This window comes from Aythya fuligula, chromosome 1 (genome assembly GCF_009819795.1).
Source record: "Aythya fuligula isolate bAytFul2 chromosome 1, bAytFul2.pri, whole genome shotgun sequence".
NCBI classification, from domain to species: Eukaryota; Metazoa; Chordata; class Aves; order Anseriformes; family Anatidae; genus Aythya; species Aythya fuligula.
In genome coordinates this window covers 62,571,508-62,589,546 of record NC_045559.1, presented here as the reverse complement: position 1 = coordinate 62,589,546, position 18,039 = coordinate 62,571,508, and the positions used below count along the sequence as shown (strand labels likewise).

General features: G+C 38.7%; 1 protein-coding gene across 1 annotated transcript in view; it reads right to left on the bottom strand.

Annotated features, from left to right (window-relative positions):
* Positions 1 to 18,039, bottom strand: part of PKP2 (plakophilin 2) — a 45,888-nt gene that overhangs the window by 11,792 nt on the left and 16,057 nt on the right. Inside the window, 2 exon segments of the mRNA XM_032188492.1 lie at positions 8,639 to 8,816; positions 14,842 to 15,049. Coding sequence (XP_032044383.1) covers positions 8,639 to 8,816; positions 14,842 to 15,049 — 386 coding nt within the window.

Below are 18,039 nucleotides of genomic sequence, written 5' to 3'. Positions count from 1 at the left end.
CCCCTCTGATGAACTATTCCAGATAAATCTTAAAATACTGAAGTTAAGGATGACTGTTTTTTTCTTCTGCAGAACTGTGAAATAGTATGAGCCTCTAAGTAAAATTACTTCAGTGGATTCCCAGATGATAACAAATAACTATGAAAAACAAGCTGTTTGGATGGATAAGGTATAACATGACTCAAATCTCCATCTTGTTGAACTGATCTTTTTAAGCAACCTGGTTCAGTGGGAGGTATCCCTGCCCACAGCAGGGGGCTTGGAAGTAGGGGATCTGTAAGGTCCCTTCCAACCCAAACCATTCTATGATTTTCCAAACAAACAAATTAGACTTTCCTTCTTCTTCTTCTTCTTTTTTTCTTTTTCCGATTATTCCATTTTTAGGTATTTGTATATATATGGGACATCAGCTATGTCAAACTATCAGAGGAAATGTACCTTGTAAAAAATGTCCATGCATACAAATGTCCTTTAGCATTTACCTAAACCCAACCAATTCTTGAACACCCCCCAACAGACACACGTTCTCAGTGTTTTAGCAACATCCACACATTAATTGTAAAAGCTCTGGAAAACAGAAAAAAAGCTGTTTCTTTATATCCTAAACTCATTCATGTGCTCGTAAATAAACCACAGAATAAAGGCACCTTTTCTCAACTTAAAGATAACCTATTTCAGTTACGGACCAGGTTCACACGGCAACCCATGTGCTCTTAGAGAGGAAGTGAAGGCAGCCGAGCCCACGGAGAGAGCTTGGGGCGTCTGCGTGATGCCCACGTCTTTGGAGATACCAAGGTCCTCAAGGTCCAGTTAATAGTTTCTATGTCCCACTGAAAACACTCTCAGTGCAATGCCTCCACTGCCCCTGTGCTACTCCTTGTGCTCCTGCACAGCTTTCAGCAGAGAAAATGTGCAGGGGTGAGGAAGAGTTAAAAGTACACCGCACTCTGCTGCTTCCCAGCTTCCCAGAGCAGCCTTCTGCCTGCTGGCACCTAAGCAGACGAAGCTGAAGCCTCCAGAAACTGCTCAGCCCAAGTGGGAAAAATGCCAGATGCCTTCTGCAGATGCCTTCTGCTGTTGCACCGCAGTGGCTCCAGCATGCCTGCGCACACTTTCTGCCTCCTCCAGGCTCACAGGAAGCCACTGCTGGCCCTGCTTTCTGCTGACTTTTCCTGTGCTTTGTGGTAACCCGAGTGCAGCTTGAAAATGAATGATGAAAGTGATTTAAAAACCCATGAAAAGCCAAGGACACACTTCCTGTATGAAGTTTGGCTCTAAATAAGCTCCTGATTTTCGGGGAAGTAGCAACATTTACAGTTTTGAGGTATAATTATTTTTACAACGGAACGACCTCTGAATTATGGAATGCTGCAATTGTAAATCTAGGCCTCATTATTTTGGACTCCTGCTGCTCTGCTGGCCAAAAGGCTGCACACAGTATCACATTCCTGCTTCTTTGTTTGAAATAACATTAAATACGGCCCAGTGTTAGCATCTATCACAAACAAGAGGGTCATGCACTTTAAATATTTGCAGGGAGTTTATTTTACACACTTACTTTAACCACTGGAAATTACAACAGTTTAAAATGTTATTAATGACAAAGCCAGGAAGGCATAGCTTTAAATTTTCCTGTGGCTTACTACTGTAAAATGCATGTGATTTTAAATACTGCCAATGAAGTTCTGTACCCACAGACCCTGGGAGGTACATCTTTAGGTTAAATGCAAATGCATTGTAATTTTAGTTTTACTTTAGGTCATGCTGTTAATAATGTCCCTATTTATAAATTAGTTCATGTTCTCATGGAATTACATATCACAGAATTAACATTCAGGTTCCTGTATATGGCATCACTTTGGAATTTAATTTTACCTAGAGATGTCACATTTGAGACATGTCATGCTTTAGTGAGTTTATGGTTATGCTGACAGAAATGTACATGCTACAGCCCTTCTAGTGCATAGCATAAATAGTTTCTGAGGTACACAGACTAAAAATACCATTAAAAGATAAGCGTGGAATTTCCCACACCAAAGACACTTCTGCTGATATAGCACTTCATCTTGTCACAGTACGTTATTCTAAAAATCACTGAAGTTTACACAGCTGTGATCACGCTGAATGGCTCTAAAAGGAAGAGCCATCACTCAGCCTTGTTTCTAGTGTGACTGTGGTGTGGCACATGGCTTCATAGATCAGGAAGCAGAGAAGGGTATGAAGCTGAGGCACTGTCCTGCTCTGCAAAGGAAATGCATTCCTGAACTGTTTCCTTAAGTAATTGATCCTCAACTGTTTATCCAGAGGCAACACTATGTGTATCCATGTGTGTGCATGCATATATGGCCACTCCATTCTCCATCTCCCTTTCTCTCCTTATTACCACAACGTAGACTGGGAAGGGAAGACCTCTTACTCTCCCACTTGTCCAACTACAGTTGGAACCATTTTACTCTGAATAGGGTCAGATTTAGTTCTCAAGGCAATGGGTTGACAACTGAAGCTTTTTTTTTTTCTAATGAAATGCTGGGAAATACCAGGAAGAAAATGTTATTAGACTAGGAAAAAAATGTTTCTGAGAAGCCTCACATAAGAATCAATTGCTAATTTAAAAAAAAAATCATTTTGAAACAATGGCTTAGCAAATTGCAAAACTGACTTCATACTGCCTTCCCAAGATTTTTGTCTCCTGACAACTGTAGCACCTCCCTCTGAGTTTATGAATTGGACTCTCTTGTAGTGGAGCTCCCGGAGGTCTTGAAATGTGCATCACTGGGGCAATTGCCATGGTTGGACTGGCCCAGAATTGCAGCTCCTGGCAACCTCAATGTGAGACTCCAGGGATACCTACAAATCTTCAAGCCTGTTATGCAAGCTTGTTTTACTTGCATTTCATCAGAAGTATACTAAAACAAATACATCTGTGGAAAAAAGAATCAGCTGGAGTCAAGATCAACAGTTTTGTAGAAAATCTCTTCTGCTACACAATTCCTGATACTTCTGCCCTGCATCAGTACTGAACGGTTGGGGAGATGCAGCATTAGACAGATTGCTGCTTGCAGGGGCTCTTTCCTTTGAGAGCCTTGGAACTTAAGCTTTGATATCATCTAGCCATTAAAAATCTCTGACTTCTGGCATGCTTACATATGCTAATCCTGGTGACATGCCCAAACAATACTGCATGCTAAAGTGGATACATGTCACTACCTACATGCCTCATTCATCTCACACTGAATTTGCTGCTTCTATTTTCTCCTGCACATGCATATGGTAGAAATATATCTGTGTCTGAAGTAGGCATTCACCCTTATTCCAGTGGCATTTATGGAGGATCAGCTAATTCCATGTCAGGGAATATTTTATGATCCAAGTGAGGTAAGTACAAAGAATTGTAACACAGTAAAATCAAGCATGATTTCGATAGAAGCAGAATGATAATATATGTTCAGTTGCACTGCAAATTTAACCAAATGAAAGGGATACTTCCTTTAAGCCAGCACTGAGTAACATTCTGGCAGACAATGTTGGAAAAGGTTTTTGCACTGCTGTGAATGATCCATACTACTGATAAGAAGAAGGCTTTTGCTCCTGGGACTCATCCTGCCAAAACTGGTAATTTGAATTTAACTCAATTATGTGACAACAATTTCCTGAAATAGTTCAGGAAATTGTATTCACTTCATGCCTTATGCAATTCAAAAATGCAATGAGAAGGGAAAGGAATCCAGGGATCTACACAGTAATGCTAGGCTGCAAGCTGCTGGCTGGAAATAACAAAATTCCTTTCAGGAATGGGGGGAGCAGACAGACCAAAGACTAGACAAGAGAAGATAAGAACAGATGGAAATAAACCTAAAGGAATGGCTATGCTATGCAAAAAGCCTAGGTTCAAAGACTTGTTATCATTAGTCATTTGTTTTACAACCTTGGCTAGAAGCTCCCATTACAAACTTGATCTGCCATTATACTTCTCAACCAACATTAAGAGCTTTTGCCCTACTTATCTCCAGATAAAATGGAACTGGATTGTTATGCAGCCTCCTTGTCTGAAGTGCAATGATACTACTTCCTCAGACAACAGCTTTCCACCGTCTTTAAAGAGTCCCTGTGTAATATAAAATAACGCTGGGACAGACAACAGGTGAAAATCAGTGATGCAAAACAAACTGTAGTTGTGGTTGTTAGCTCTTAAAAAATATTTGCATGAATAATTGTGATCAGTGAACATAACTTTTGGAAAGATCAACCCTCCAAGGCAACACCCAGGACAATGCTCCCTTTAGCTGCTTCAGAACAATCACGTTCTGTCCCTGAGTAACAGAGACATCTTACATTCCCAAACTTTGGGAACAGGTATTTCAAGGTAAAAGTGTAACAAGATCATCATCAGCATTCAAAGTATAATAGCCTTCTGCTAAGCTTTCGTTTTAATTCACAGGAAAAGTCATGCCAGAAATTCAATTACGTATAAATAATATACAAACCCACATATTCTGCATCTTATTTTTTCAGACTTGGAGGAAGAGTATGGAGGAGGAGGCTAAGTATCTCCAGAATACATAGCCAATACAGTTCTATTGAAACTGGAGACAGAACTGTTATGCATACTATTTTCAGGCCAAGAAAGAGTGGCTTTTACTTTAAAATCCAACAAGAGTTGTCTTGTCTGCAAAAAGTTCACACTACTCCCCTCCATAGTTTAATATGCCAATTTTACTTATTTGGCTTGTTGTCAGGCAAACAGTGAAGTCTTTTGACTTGTTTTACTCTGCCTGCTCAGGGCACAGTGTTTTTCTAATCACATTTCAGAACTGAACAATACCGTTATTTATTCTAATTGCTAATGTAGAATTGTGTGGTGTACACTGCTACATTCTGGTCTTTAAAGTTTTGTGTCCTGCAGTTTCCTTAAAACTGTAAGAAGCAAAACTTTGGGACAAATAGAAGATCTTAGAGAATGGGATTAACAAATCCTTCCAACATTGGACTACCTTATCAGTGAGTGCATACATAGACCCAGGCAGCTGGTGTTCAGAATTCAACAATATTTCTTGCAGTCACTGGTTAGCAGAACAGGGAATGTTCTGGTTGTTCACTCATTCCAGCAGTAGTATCTGCAATATCATCTGCTAGATGGGGATTCACTTTCCCTCTTGACACTATGTTAAAGAGAGCTTTATTTTACTAGCTGTTAATTGTGTGGCACAGTGCCTACAACCATGTTAGATGACAGTGTTGGATTTGGACTGTGGCTGTCTCTGTCAGTCAATGGTTATATGCAAATTTTTTAAAAGAATTTTTGGCATCCTTCTATACCTAAGCACTGTACAATGCATAATATATTGTACTTCAAAGTACTATTTTTATCCTGTAATAGAAGCTGCAGGCTATAGACCTTATCAACATGCACAACAAACATGTTAGTATTACAAAAAAGAAGACTAATTACAGATTTATATTCTGGCACATATCTATGCTTAAAACATCTTTATTACTAGCATCATTCCCTCAATGCACAGATTTTTTTTTTTTTTTTTTTTTTTTGTGGTTTGCTGTTTTTACTTTTCAGAGCTTCTTTGTACAGAGATTTTTTTAAGCAGCACATAAATTAGGAATATAGTTGGTGATACTTTGGGAGGTTTGTTAATTTCCATTAAATAGAAGCATACTGATTTGTGCTAAAAATATTGTATTTTTGGTCTGTGCAGAAATGATAAACCTCGTCAAAAACTATTCTGTGATAGGAAGTATGTTGCCAATCCCACAGATCAACTTTAACTGCAAATTTTCAAGACCTTGTTCTCCTCTCAGTTATCATTTTCAGTGTTCAAGCATTTAAAAATGACAAGGACAAGCATATGGACATCATATTTTTTAAATAGGCAATGTATCTTTGGGAAAAGGTCAGTTTGAGAGACTTTTCAATTAAGGCTACAGAACCAACTGCAGCTTTGAATTAGCCCCATTCACTTTCTGTATAGAGTTAAGGTACATTCAGAATCCACTTTTATTTGATTTTAAACAACCCAGCTACTGTTATTCCTTGTTTGTCACAAACCAAGTCATATCAAGTTGCTTCAATAAGCTCTGAAAGAGTAATACCATGCTAAAACTATGAATAACTTTGTGTCCCCATACACTGGCCTGCTGAGAAGAGATGGTTCCTGAATCCAAATGCAGGAGGAAGTAGCACCATCACGAGCGGCACATCTGACAGCCAGACTGTTCTCTGTACATATGCAGCTCAGATTAATTTCTATGAAAAAAGACGATCTGCTTTACTTCAGAGACAACATCACTAGTCAGAAAGATTTTGTTATGGCTAGTTAATGTTTCTCTGAATTTGCTTTTGAGCTATGGGAATAAATAAAAGTTAATTATTACTTAAAGCTGAAGTTAATTAGTAGTTGGTGGGCTGTCAGGGGTTACTGCAGAAGAAGATGCTTTATTGTTGAGTGTTTTGTATAGCTAACAACCCTTTTGTCCTTTGAAACCACCCATGACTCAGACAAAGGACTGTTTACACAGTACAAAGTCATGTAATACAGCTAGACCTACTCTGTTGTAGGACATCTTAGCAAAACAGACAGATACATGTATGTGTTAAGGCAAAACTGGGCAGCTTCCCAACCTCTAAATTCCAAACTTAATTCCTTTTACTTTTCTAAGAAAAGTTTAAAACTTAGGCCATGCCTTGACTCTCATATCATTACACATTACTTTTTTCAAACTATGGCCTTTCGTGTAATCAAAAGGCATGTGTCTCTGATACCCACATTTGTATTTACATAACATACAATCACTTTGAACTCACAAAAAAAGACAAAGGGCCACAGTTTAATAGATTGTTATTTTAAAAGGCGTATCCTGTTTTAAAGATGTGAGTTTTATACTGCAGTCATTTAGGGGTGGGTCTGCTGAGGCCTTTTGTACTCTGTTTCTCTGTACTAGCTGTTATGGTGTTCATGACGCTGTTACCTGATTGCAGCAGTAGATGCACACCTGTAAAACTATTCATCAACCTCAGGCAGCCTGGCCTTGAACTAGTTAAACTCGTGCACAAAACTAAACATGACTTATTTTTATTCAAAAATGACTATATCCTAATTTAGCCATTTTCCAATGAGCATAACCACAGGTTGTGATACACTGAAGTAAGTGTCTTTGGCAGTAGTTGAAAACCGAACACTCCTCTGTACTTCTTTGTTCCATGTCCCCTTTCCAAGTCCTCTATTTAGATAAGAAACAATTATGGCTAGGGATTAACTCTTACTGTGTACTTAGCCAAAGGATCTTTGAAGATGGTACTGAATATAACTGTTAGGTGTGGTTTATATGCCACATATAAAAAAGAGTGATTTGGCTGCTGCTGAGCATGTTCTGCTTACTACCCAAAGGACTGCTCCCATTCCTGGTAAAGCAGGTAAGACTCAGCAGGCACTGCAGCAGGTCTAAGAGGTGAGCAGAATTTACCCAGCATAAATGGCATAATCATTGTTGTCCCAATAATATCTAATGTTGCTGTAGATGAAAATGACATGCTCAGTCTCTGGAAAGAAAATTCCAGGTACACAAGCACTTCAGTTGTCCCACTGATGGTCCTATGACAACACAATTAATCCTTCAAGTATATTAGTCTCACAGTAGCCCAAATGGAAGCTATAGGGTTATTCAACACCAAAGTATAATACGGAAAAACTGTAAGAGAAAGCTGCCTTCCCTCTTTGTGTTTTTTAATAGGAAATACTAATGCTCCTGGCTGTCCACAGTTAGTAATCCACTGTAAATGCTGTTAACCACTGCTTGAATAAAACAGAAGACAGCAAATTTCTCTTGAGGCTTTAAAAGTCACCAGAAGAGGCTTTAAAAGTCATCCACCAGGGCAACGGCTTCTAAAGTGGGGTGCAGAATTAAAATATTTTTAGACCATTAATAATTAAAATAATATTAAAAAATAGCATTAATTCCATCTTTATCTTTTAGTTATTTACTTTCTATCATTGAGTACATTTTATAATGTACATAATATATTAGCACAGTAGTATGTGTATATAATTTATATATAAATAAGTATACTGGGTAGTGTGCTCAGAAGTTTTTTTACTGATATGGGTGTGTAATCAAAAAAATTTGGAGACCAGTTCATTAAAGTCCTAAAATAACTTTAAATGGTTCCCAGAGGCTTAAAGTTTCTTTTAAGTTACTGTTAGCTTTTCTCAAATGCTAATTTGTAGTACCATTCCTACAACTTTTTTAAAAAGCTTTTTTATTATTACTATCATCATCAGCCAGGAGCTGATTTCATACATCATATCAACAACTGTTATTCAGGAAAGACCTCTCTGACTTCAATGCAGCTATGCACGGCAGCTAGGGCTCTGATTACTATCTTCTGTTATGGGTATAAATAGCCTGCAGAGTACCCATCAGATCAATATAGAAGAACCTCACAAAGAAAGCTGTTTTTACTGTAGCAAGCAGTAATTCTTCTGGTCTGACACAAAGTACATGAGGCATTTCAAAATATGAGCTGTATGCAAACCCTTCTCTTGGTGCCATCACAGTTCAAAGCACGAAAGAAAGTGTGCAGGTCTGTTTTAGCACTATTATTTTGGGTACTTGTAGACTGAGTGCTCACCTCAGGCATCCTGTGGCATTGTAGAAGATATCAGGGTCAGACAGAACACTTGACTTTGGGTAATCTCGATCTGGCCAGCCAGAACAAGGGATGAGAACAGCTTCCGTCAAGGTCTGAAGGGCTTCTTTAACCAACAGATGCTTCAGCTGGTCATTGGAGGACAAATTCCACAATAAACCTGCAATATACAAAGTAAAATCAGAGTGGCAGAAGACTCTCCCAAAGTTTGCAAGACGTAATCTCAAACTCCTTTAAGTTAATCAGTGAAGGAGCCTGTCTGGCTCTTGACATCCTCAAGAGGAACAGAAGAGGGTGATAAGAGCTCACCAGCCACCATGACACAACACCACACAACACCCTACCATGTGTGATTGCACACTGCTCAGTCTTTAGAGTCGCCAGTGAGAGTTGAGAGGCTTTTTTCTTATTTTCTCTCATGAGATAAGCACTTTGGCATTCAGCCATACACGGACTACATGAACATACTCTTCCTTTATCTTAAACTAGCGCAATTAGCCATATTATGTCAAACAATCACTAAAGCGATAATCACAAGAGAATCTGAACTACAGTGTGGAATTTCTCTGTCTGAAAAAAAAAAAAAAAAGCTGAACTTTGATTGAACATTGTTAACATCTGAAATTGGTGCCTATTGGTTCATGTATTCTTTCTAGGATTACGGAAAAAGGAGTCAAAAAATAGTGAATGTACAACAAATTTGATTTTCTGTGTCCTCTCATTGAGCAGGTAAATGACAGAGCTTTTAGGCATATGTACATGACTGGAGAGCACAGCAAAAGTTGTACCTTAACACTGAAGAAAGAAATAAGTAGCTCTGAATGTTCACTATTGCATTATTTACTGTAATTTTGACTACCTCCTCCAGCTGCGTCAGTTTCACAAAGAAAACACTTCCTAACATAAAACTCACCTTTCTGAGGATGCAGGTAGTTTTTTGACACAGGGAAAAGTGTTTATACCTTCATGGCAGTGTACTGCAACTCTAAGAGTGAACCTGTGTGACAGGACTTTGATCTGAGGATGTGGAAATGGCGCCAAAACAAAGGGTGCACTTATCTGTGTAATTAAAGTCAGTTATCCATATAGTCCTTCCAACGCCTGACAACGAAGTGCAGTTTTCCATGGCTCTGCATGCCCATTGCCAATTCGTAGCTATCATCTTCTCAGTCACCAAGTAACACACATAAAACAGAGCTAACACCCAACACCTGTGATCATTTACACATTTCCGGGGAGGAAATCGGCCCATCTTGATGCCTGGCAGGACTAGTTGCACTTCCAAGTACCAACAACACACCAGAGAATAAACTTGCAAAGAGGGGTAGACGGGAGGCACAGTAAGTGTCTTTGGAAACCTGCTGGAAGATGGGAGATGCCCATCACCAAGTTTCTCTAACACTTGAAGGCAAAATTCCTCGTAAGAGGGAAAAGTGTTAACAGTTTATTTAGTGACAACTGTCTGAACAGTGACAGTCAACCAGTGGTTAAGTAACACTACATACCTTGTCTACTCACATTGTGCAAACACTGAAACAAATCTCAAGTATGATATTGTAAATTGGTTAGCTCTGCTTCTGTTCTATATCAACAGATGAAAAATCTCTTTAAAGAAGTCTTCCCTAGACAAGTATTTTCACTACAAAGGCATTCATTGTTTCCCCCACTTGCTGCTCTAAGTTTCATAGACCTCCTCCTCCAAACACTGACAGGATATTAGTGAACGTTCCTTTCATCAGTTCACAACAACAACAAAAATGTTTCTTTTGTATCTCCTTACACTTTGAATTTAATTACAGCTATTGTGAGCAATAATAAAATCAAAACAAAAGCCAGCCAGAAGCAGCCCATTCCTTCTTCTTGGATCAGCTCTTGAACCTCTGTATTAGGGGATAAAAGGAAGAATGTACTTTCCTGAGGGATAAGTAAGGCTTACAGGAAGTCAGACAAGCAGTCCAAAGGGCATTGGTAATGGAAGCATGTTAAGACAGAACTGCATAAATGCATGGGCATAAGGACAGAATATCATATTAAAAGGCACAAGTGCATTTTGAATTACAGACACCTAGAAGAGAGGTCAGAATCATCAGAACAGGATTTGAATGCTGTTCATGTTGTACATTTTTTGACATAAATCCTACCTATACCCACAGGCACTGTCTCATTGGGGTGAGAAGAATTCTCTCGGTGGCATTCTGTATTTGAATGGATTTGTTCAATTTAGTCTTGATAAATTGAATCAATTTAGTCTTGATAAATAAAGAAAATGTCTTTAAGAGTGGGCCCTTTCCTTGCAGCTATATATAATGTATTCATATATATAATGTATTCATAGTGACATATTTTCCCCTTCGATGGTTTTTTGGGAAAATGGGTGGGGTCTCCTTAAAATTTGTATTTCTTACTATGACAGTTCTGTTTGTGCAGTAATCTCCCCTGCAGAAATAATTTTCTTTCATTTCTTTGATTTACGCTGCATGATAACAAGATCAAGAGGTTAGATTCTCTCTAGAAGATCATCTGGCTTACCTTCAAAACCTTTTTTTTTTTTTTTTCATGCAGCAACCATTTTCCTTTTTGTTTCTCAGTGTGCTCACTAAACCCTACAAAACATCATTCCTGTCTTAGCTCCTGCATTGTTTCAAAGTGACGTCCTCTCCTATTGTTCAGGAGTATCCTCATTCCTTTCCTAAAAGACATACAAGAAGTTTGTATGTCAAATAAAGGACAAAGCCTATGACTCCTTCACTTTAGTCTCATTAACCCTGTAAGCACAGACATTGCACAGAGAAAGCTAGCAGCTATTTTCTGCATGTAGGCATTAGGTAAACAGGTCCATGGCAGTTTTCAGACCACTGTCATAAGCACACAGCCACTTTGGTGGGGACACTGGTTTCATGCTTTTTGTGCATTCTTCTGGAAGGCACAGACTGTGTGGCAGGACACAGAACTTGCTACAGTCAGCATTTACCTCCTTACATTTCATTGCTTTCAGTCTTTTCACAGGACGATACAAGCCTCACTGCATGACTATGCTCAGGCTGTTCTCCTCAGCCGAAGTGCTGGCTTGCAATTGCATTTCTGGTGTTCAAATTGGAGTATACACAAAGGGAAGAGCAGCTGCAGGTTCTTATTTGTGGTGGAGTCAACACAAGGGGGTCACATTTTTGATATTGAGAGAGCTTTCCCCTACTTTCCTGTTATTCCTGTGGGCTTCTTTGCTCCTCTCTTCACAGTGGGAAAGAAAAGGGAGAGACAGGAAGAAAACACAGACCTTCAAAATACTCTGTGAGATATACAACATACGATATGGCTCAAGATTAGGTACGGTTCATCGGTACTAACTGTGCTGCTGCTAATTAGCCACTGACCTTAAAGATAAGCTTCTAAGGGTCAGATTTACTTTTCTCACATGCACAAGTATTAGGATCATATTTCTGAGAGGTAATGACGAAGTGTTTAAGAACACAAACATCTTCTCTCCAAAAACGTCTTTATCATCATGCATTTTTGTCAGGTGGAATGCTTTGGTACAAGGCTTCCTACACAGCAGCAGAAACAAAAAGCTTTCCTCTCTTGAGCTTAGGCATCTTTATTGATGAGTGTCACATGCTTTCAGTTCTGGGACAGGAGACTCTCACGGGAGTGCAGTGTGTTATTACCAGCTGCTGATCTCTTATGGGGCAACACATGCAGCTAGCTATCACATCATATATTTGGAAGTCTCTAATTTACAGGCAGCTAACAAGTATGATGTGGAAAGATAGGCACCCTTCTCATGCTGAAGAGGTGGAATTCCTGATTCTGCATTAACCTTTTCCTGGAAGTATGTTACAACACTCCACTGCAATTGCATGCATAGCTATGATATTCCTCTAGGCAATGAAGGAAGCCAAAGGCAATGAAAGGTACCAAGGTTTTGGTCCTTGAAACTTGAGACACTAATCATTCAGGGAAACATGCTCTGTGGGGTTAAAAACATTTTGGTAGAAAGAGCTTTGCACAGCACTTGAAAAAGCCTTATGATGCAGCCCTTACAGGACAGAAATTCCAGTGTTTCCTAGCTATCATTGTACATGCCAAGAGCATCTGGAAGTACCAACCTCAGTAAGCACACGCTAACAGTGATTGCCTACTTTCTGCCTGCAGCCTGCTCCTTGCCTGCCTTGTGAAGGCTGGGAAAGAAATGTGGTTGGAAGCAAAGTTAATATTCTCAGAGAAAATCAATCAACAAGTCCCATGGGCTCCTCACAACTTGCTAGTGAGCAAGAAGAATCCCTGAAATGATGGCAGAAAATCTGCTGTAGTGACATTTTCACCAAGGGACCCAGTGTTCTTCCTCCTGACCGCATATTTGCTCTTGAAATAGTGCAATACCCTCTTTTCCTTAATTTTTAAAGCAATCACCTGCATCTGATAGGCATGAAATAACATCAGAATATTTTGCTATTTGCTATTATGCTAACTACAACAACCTGCTCAATATTGCTTAGATATTACATTAGTGTATTGTATACTTCATAAATAAATGTTCAGTGACAGCAGTAATTCCAGAAAAAAGGTGACCCTTCATTGGTTTTCACACTACTGAAGGGGAAGACAATACTCACAGTACCTGTATCTGTACATGTCCTCCTGCATAAACAGTCAAATCTCGTATCAGAAATGATGGAATTGCTAGAAAAAAATGACCAAAGTTTTCTGGCCACTGTGCCACCATTTTCACTGCTTGCCTCACTGGTGTGTAAATGCACCAAAAGACAACATGCTATGCAATAAGTTATTTAATGATCATTAAATTAATGCAGATCCAGTTCTACATCTGATGAATGCAAAAAACTTCAAGACATTTTAATGTTGCAGAGTGGTAGAACTGAGCCAAAAGAACCAACAATACAAAGCTTTGTTCTCCAGCTCAGGGAGCACAGTATTTTAAATACTTAAAAGAATGCAGAACTACAGAAGGTTTCAACATGCCTTTGCTTCAAGGCAGGGCTGCTTGACACCTTCTGTATCTTTGTAAGCACTGCTATTTTAATAGCTTCTGTTGCTGGTGTCTTTAAAGAACACTTGAAATAAATCTCCATTCATTTATTCATGTTTTCTTCCATTTGTAAAATATAAACCTGTTCTTCCTTTGCATGCCAACTCAAATGAATGTGGGTCACCAGCAACTGACTTCCTAGAGATACACTACAGGATTGCAGGGACAAAGTGGTGGGCATTTCTTAACTGATTGCCTCAAAGCCAATGGTGCAGTAATCACAGGTTTCTTGTGAGAAATGGTGGCCTTTTACTCCCAGCATTCCTTCCACTACACTGATGTATGAGAAAACATGTAATATGGAGGTTTTGGTCCAAAGGGCTCTTCCTCCAAGAACACAATGGGCCACACTCATTTTTAAAAGTTTGTCGAGAAAGTAGAACAAAAAGGATGAGATCCTAACCCCCGCAAAAACTGAGTCAAGAAAGCAGGTCACTCCACTGATTGTGTCATATCATCTTTACAAAAAAAAAAAAAAAAAAAAAAAAGGATGTTCTCCAGGAATTCTCTCCCTTGCACACAGAAAGGATGCAATGTTTCTGTGGCAGGGTTTTCTGCTTTTTACCCATCTGAGAAGACTGGCTCTGGGGTGTAAATTGCTATCAGTGAGTGATCTCAAAGTAGAAATGTGTGGCTGTAGGGTTTGTGGGGAGCACCTGTATTCTATACCTGGCACCTGACAGTTCTGGGGGACAGACCCAGCACAGTCTCCAACAAAGAACTTGCAGCAGCACAGTGAGGGCTGAGCTGCAGTGGAAGTAGTGGACAATAATTGCACCTCTGGGACTGCTCAGAGCAGCATTCATCAATATGGTTTGGAAGATTTGCTATTTGGAGCTTTACTTTCTTTTCTGGAATTTCAAGACCTTTAAGGTTCCTGTAAACATATAGACCTATGTCATCTCTAAAGAAGCTTTAAGAGGGAAAGTTGCAGTTCCTACTCTCTTCCTGCTGTCTTACACACAGACTGATATTGGGTCTGAGGACCTTGGAATTTCACCCTAAGAGAAGAGTTTAAAATAGGTAACAATGCTTTTTTATTTAGTCACTAAGCACTGGCCTAGGTAAACAATCAGGTACCTCACATGGAAAGCCTGTGCACTACTTAATGCACTTCATGCCTGAAGGCACAGAAGACTACCTGTTATTTGCTTTTTAGTTTCCACATCCTTGGTGTATTGAAGTAAACGGAGCAAGACTGGGATCCCTTTCTGCTCTGACACTTCCAGTTTGTTGTCATTGTCCTCAAACACCAAGTTTCTCAAAGCACCGCATGCTGCACGCTGAATGTCCTCATTCTGAACGTCAAGAAGCTGTAAAAGTCTGGGGATACCACCAAGTGAGAAAACCTGTGAGGAGGAGAAAATGCAGCAGAGAATAGTTAGATGCTGAAAATGACAAAATCCACTCCCTCTTCCCCTTGCCAAAACTTTATTGTTGTAGGGCCTTTTTCATTCGCTTGTTTGAAACACTTGAAGCACAGATCATTAATCATTTGGACATGACTGTTAACTTCTGGGCTTTCATATGAGTCACAGTTCAAGTCCACACCTAAAGGAGGCATCATGTTTTAGTAATTAATGCAAGAGAATGAAACAAGCTGTCTTCCAGCTCTGCCACAGATTTGTACTCGTTGACAAGACATTTGATTGCTCTGTATTTTAGCTTCTACATTGCTGAGATGTATATTTAAGATTCATCTCTGGAACATTCATTAACTGCTTTGAGATTTCTGGATGTTACATGTTCCTGATGTGTCAGATTGTATTTTTTACTTGGCAGCCATGCTGGTGGGAAAGATAATACTTTTCCCTGTTAACTTCTGTGCATGTGCTGACTATGTGTTAAATAAGAATACAGTTTACTTGGTACTTATCTGTGGCATACTGAGAAAAAAATAGAGAACTTCAAAATATAAACTGTTAAACATTGTAAGCCAGTCAACTATTGAATCACCCACATTTAACAAAGACTACTCTTCAGTGTCTAATTTTGAAAAAATGAAATTCTGGCCCCAAATGAATGAAGAATTAAGAGGCTGTTATTTTATAACAGCTATATGGAAACAAATAGTTTCCAAGTTCTATGCTTTGTGACAAATGATGAATGCAATATGAGCTGTGACGCAGTATACTCAAGCCTTGGCTCATTGAAGAGTGAGATTACAATAAAAATATCTTAACATTCATGTACAATTGAGGATGGTTTCCTCCAGCATCTAAAAATGCCATATGGCTTTGAGGACAAACTCATCCTTGTGTAGAAGTGACAGCATATGAAAGACTTAGAAATCTGATATAACTGTTTTGAGCACTCCAGAGCCTAATGATAAAAAGAATTTGATATGACCAATAGATGTTGAAAACCAGAAGAAATGAACTGCAACAAAGTCTTTTGCCCTTAGAACCCCAGCAAACTACACTGCATGTCTGCCTTTCCTCTGATTCCACTGTACAAAAAGCAGTTTCTTGCTGCTGTTGCACTGTTGACCTGATCTACCCTGCATTCATTCAAAAACACCTAGATTCTAACAGAAGGAAATACAGAAATCTATATCTGAAGGTAAGCAGAGATTAGAACACTCTGAAGGTAAAGGCACATTTTATTACAGTAGATAAGCCTGTTTGACACCAATACCTTACGGTTCTTTTATTTGTTTCTTTGTTTTTAATTCAAACATTTATGCTGACTTTCTGTCAGTAATTTTAAGTGAGTTGTAGCTCTTGTAAAACAAGTGTAGTCAGCTGGACCCCAAGTGCAGAGGAGCTTTACAAAAGCTATTGATTGTTCTGTCTAAATTTTCATTGGTAGACAAAATCCACCAAAATACTGTAAGACCACATGTTCAGAAGAAAAAAGAAAAGCCACTAGACTTACAAACCATTGTGTAATGCGGAACAAAGCATTAGGAGACAGAGAAAAGGAATGCACACTGAAAAGCTAAAAATGGCAAATAAGACAATGCAAACAAAGAAAGGTCTGATGGGCACCAAATAGAGAGGCTCAGCTAGGATATGTGGTATAGACAGGAGAACAGAAGAAGGCTTCAGGCTGACTGGTTCAGTTTGAACACTTTTACTCCTCTGCCTGGTTTTCAGGGAAGCTGCCTGAGACAGCTTTGAATAATAAACCACCTTCACACATTCAATTCTGAAGCTCTGTCCTCAAACTAAAGTTAAAGCTGCTAATTATACAGGTATTCTTTCCAAAACAGAGTTTGACCTACTGTGAAGTACATTGAAACTACTAAAGGACTGAGTGATGTCTGGTTGTCACTGAACTGGACTGCATATACAGAGTTCAGACTGAAATGACTTCATTTCAGTTCAGACTGAGCAAATCATGAAATAAAGAAAGTGTAAGATATTTTTAAATGGTTAAAGTAAAATAAATAACTGCTGTACACATGAATGTACAGAACTATCAGTCAAATGAACCATGATTCTGTTTAACAGTGAAATTTAAAGAAAAATGAAGAAGAGGATATTTTTAATATGTCTTTTCAGAAACGTTTAAGAGTTTGACCTGTTTGATCAATCTATACAATATACAAATGTATTTGTACAGTCCTAGCAAGCCCCTATCAGTTTGCTTCATCCACATCCTGTTTTAACACATTAGTGTGGTTCTAGCAAACCCTGAAGCTTGGATAATTTTGCAGAGTACTCCCAGACTTTCAATTTCTGGGATATTTCTGCAACAACAGTGTAAGCATGCCAGTCAAATGAGAGATGAGAGCAATTATATTGATAAAAAGTTCAGGCTCTACAACTTATAAAAGCTGAAAGAATTATGTTCATTTAGCCTGCAAAAGAGTAGGCTTGAGCAAGTATACACTTAGCAACCTCAACACACATGAAAAATCATTATAAAAGGGACTGAAAAATAGACATTTTTTTCCATATCCATCAAGACAAAATAGAAACTAATGAACAGTTTGCAAAAGGAAGATGTAATTACACTTTAAGATTAACTGAGTAGTAAAGTTCCTTGATTGTCTGAGGGAGCTTGTGTTTTTATTATTATTATTATTATTATTATTATTATTATTATTATTATTATTATTATTATTATTATTATTATTATTATTGTTTTGTTTTGAAAAAGGTCAGAAACATCTGCAATTACAAATAGTTCGGGTGAATTCTTGATGTCCTTTCTTACTCTACGTTTCCATGTTTCCTATCACAAAATGCTAAAACCTAAACTTCAGCTAGGATAGACCAGTGCTACTCTACAGACCTAACTAATCTGCAGCAAAAGGCATCAGCATATTTTAGGGAAAATATTCAACACCAGTATCCTACACGGTTTCCTGGAATGCATTTTTTCATGCTGG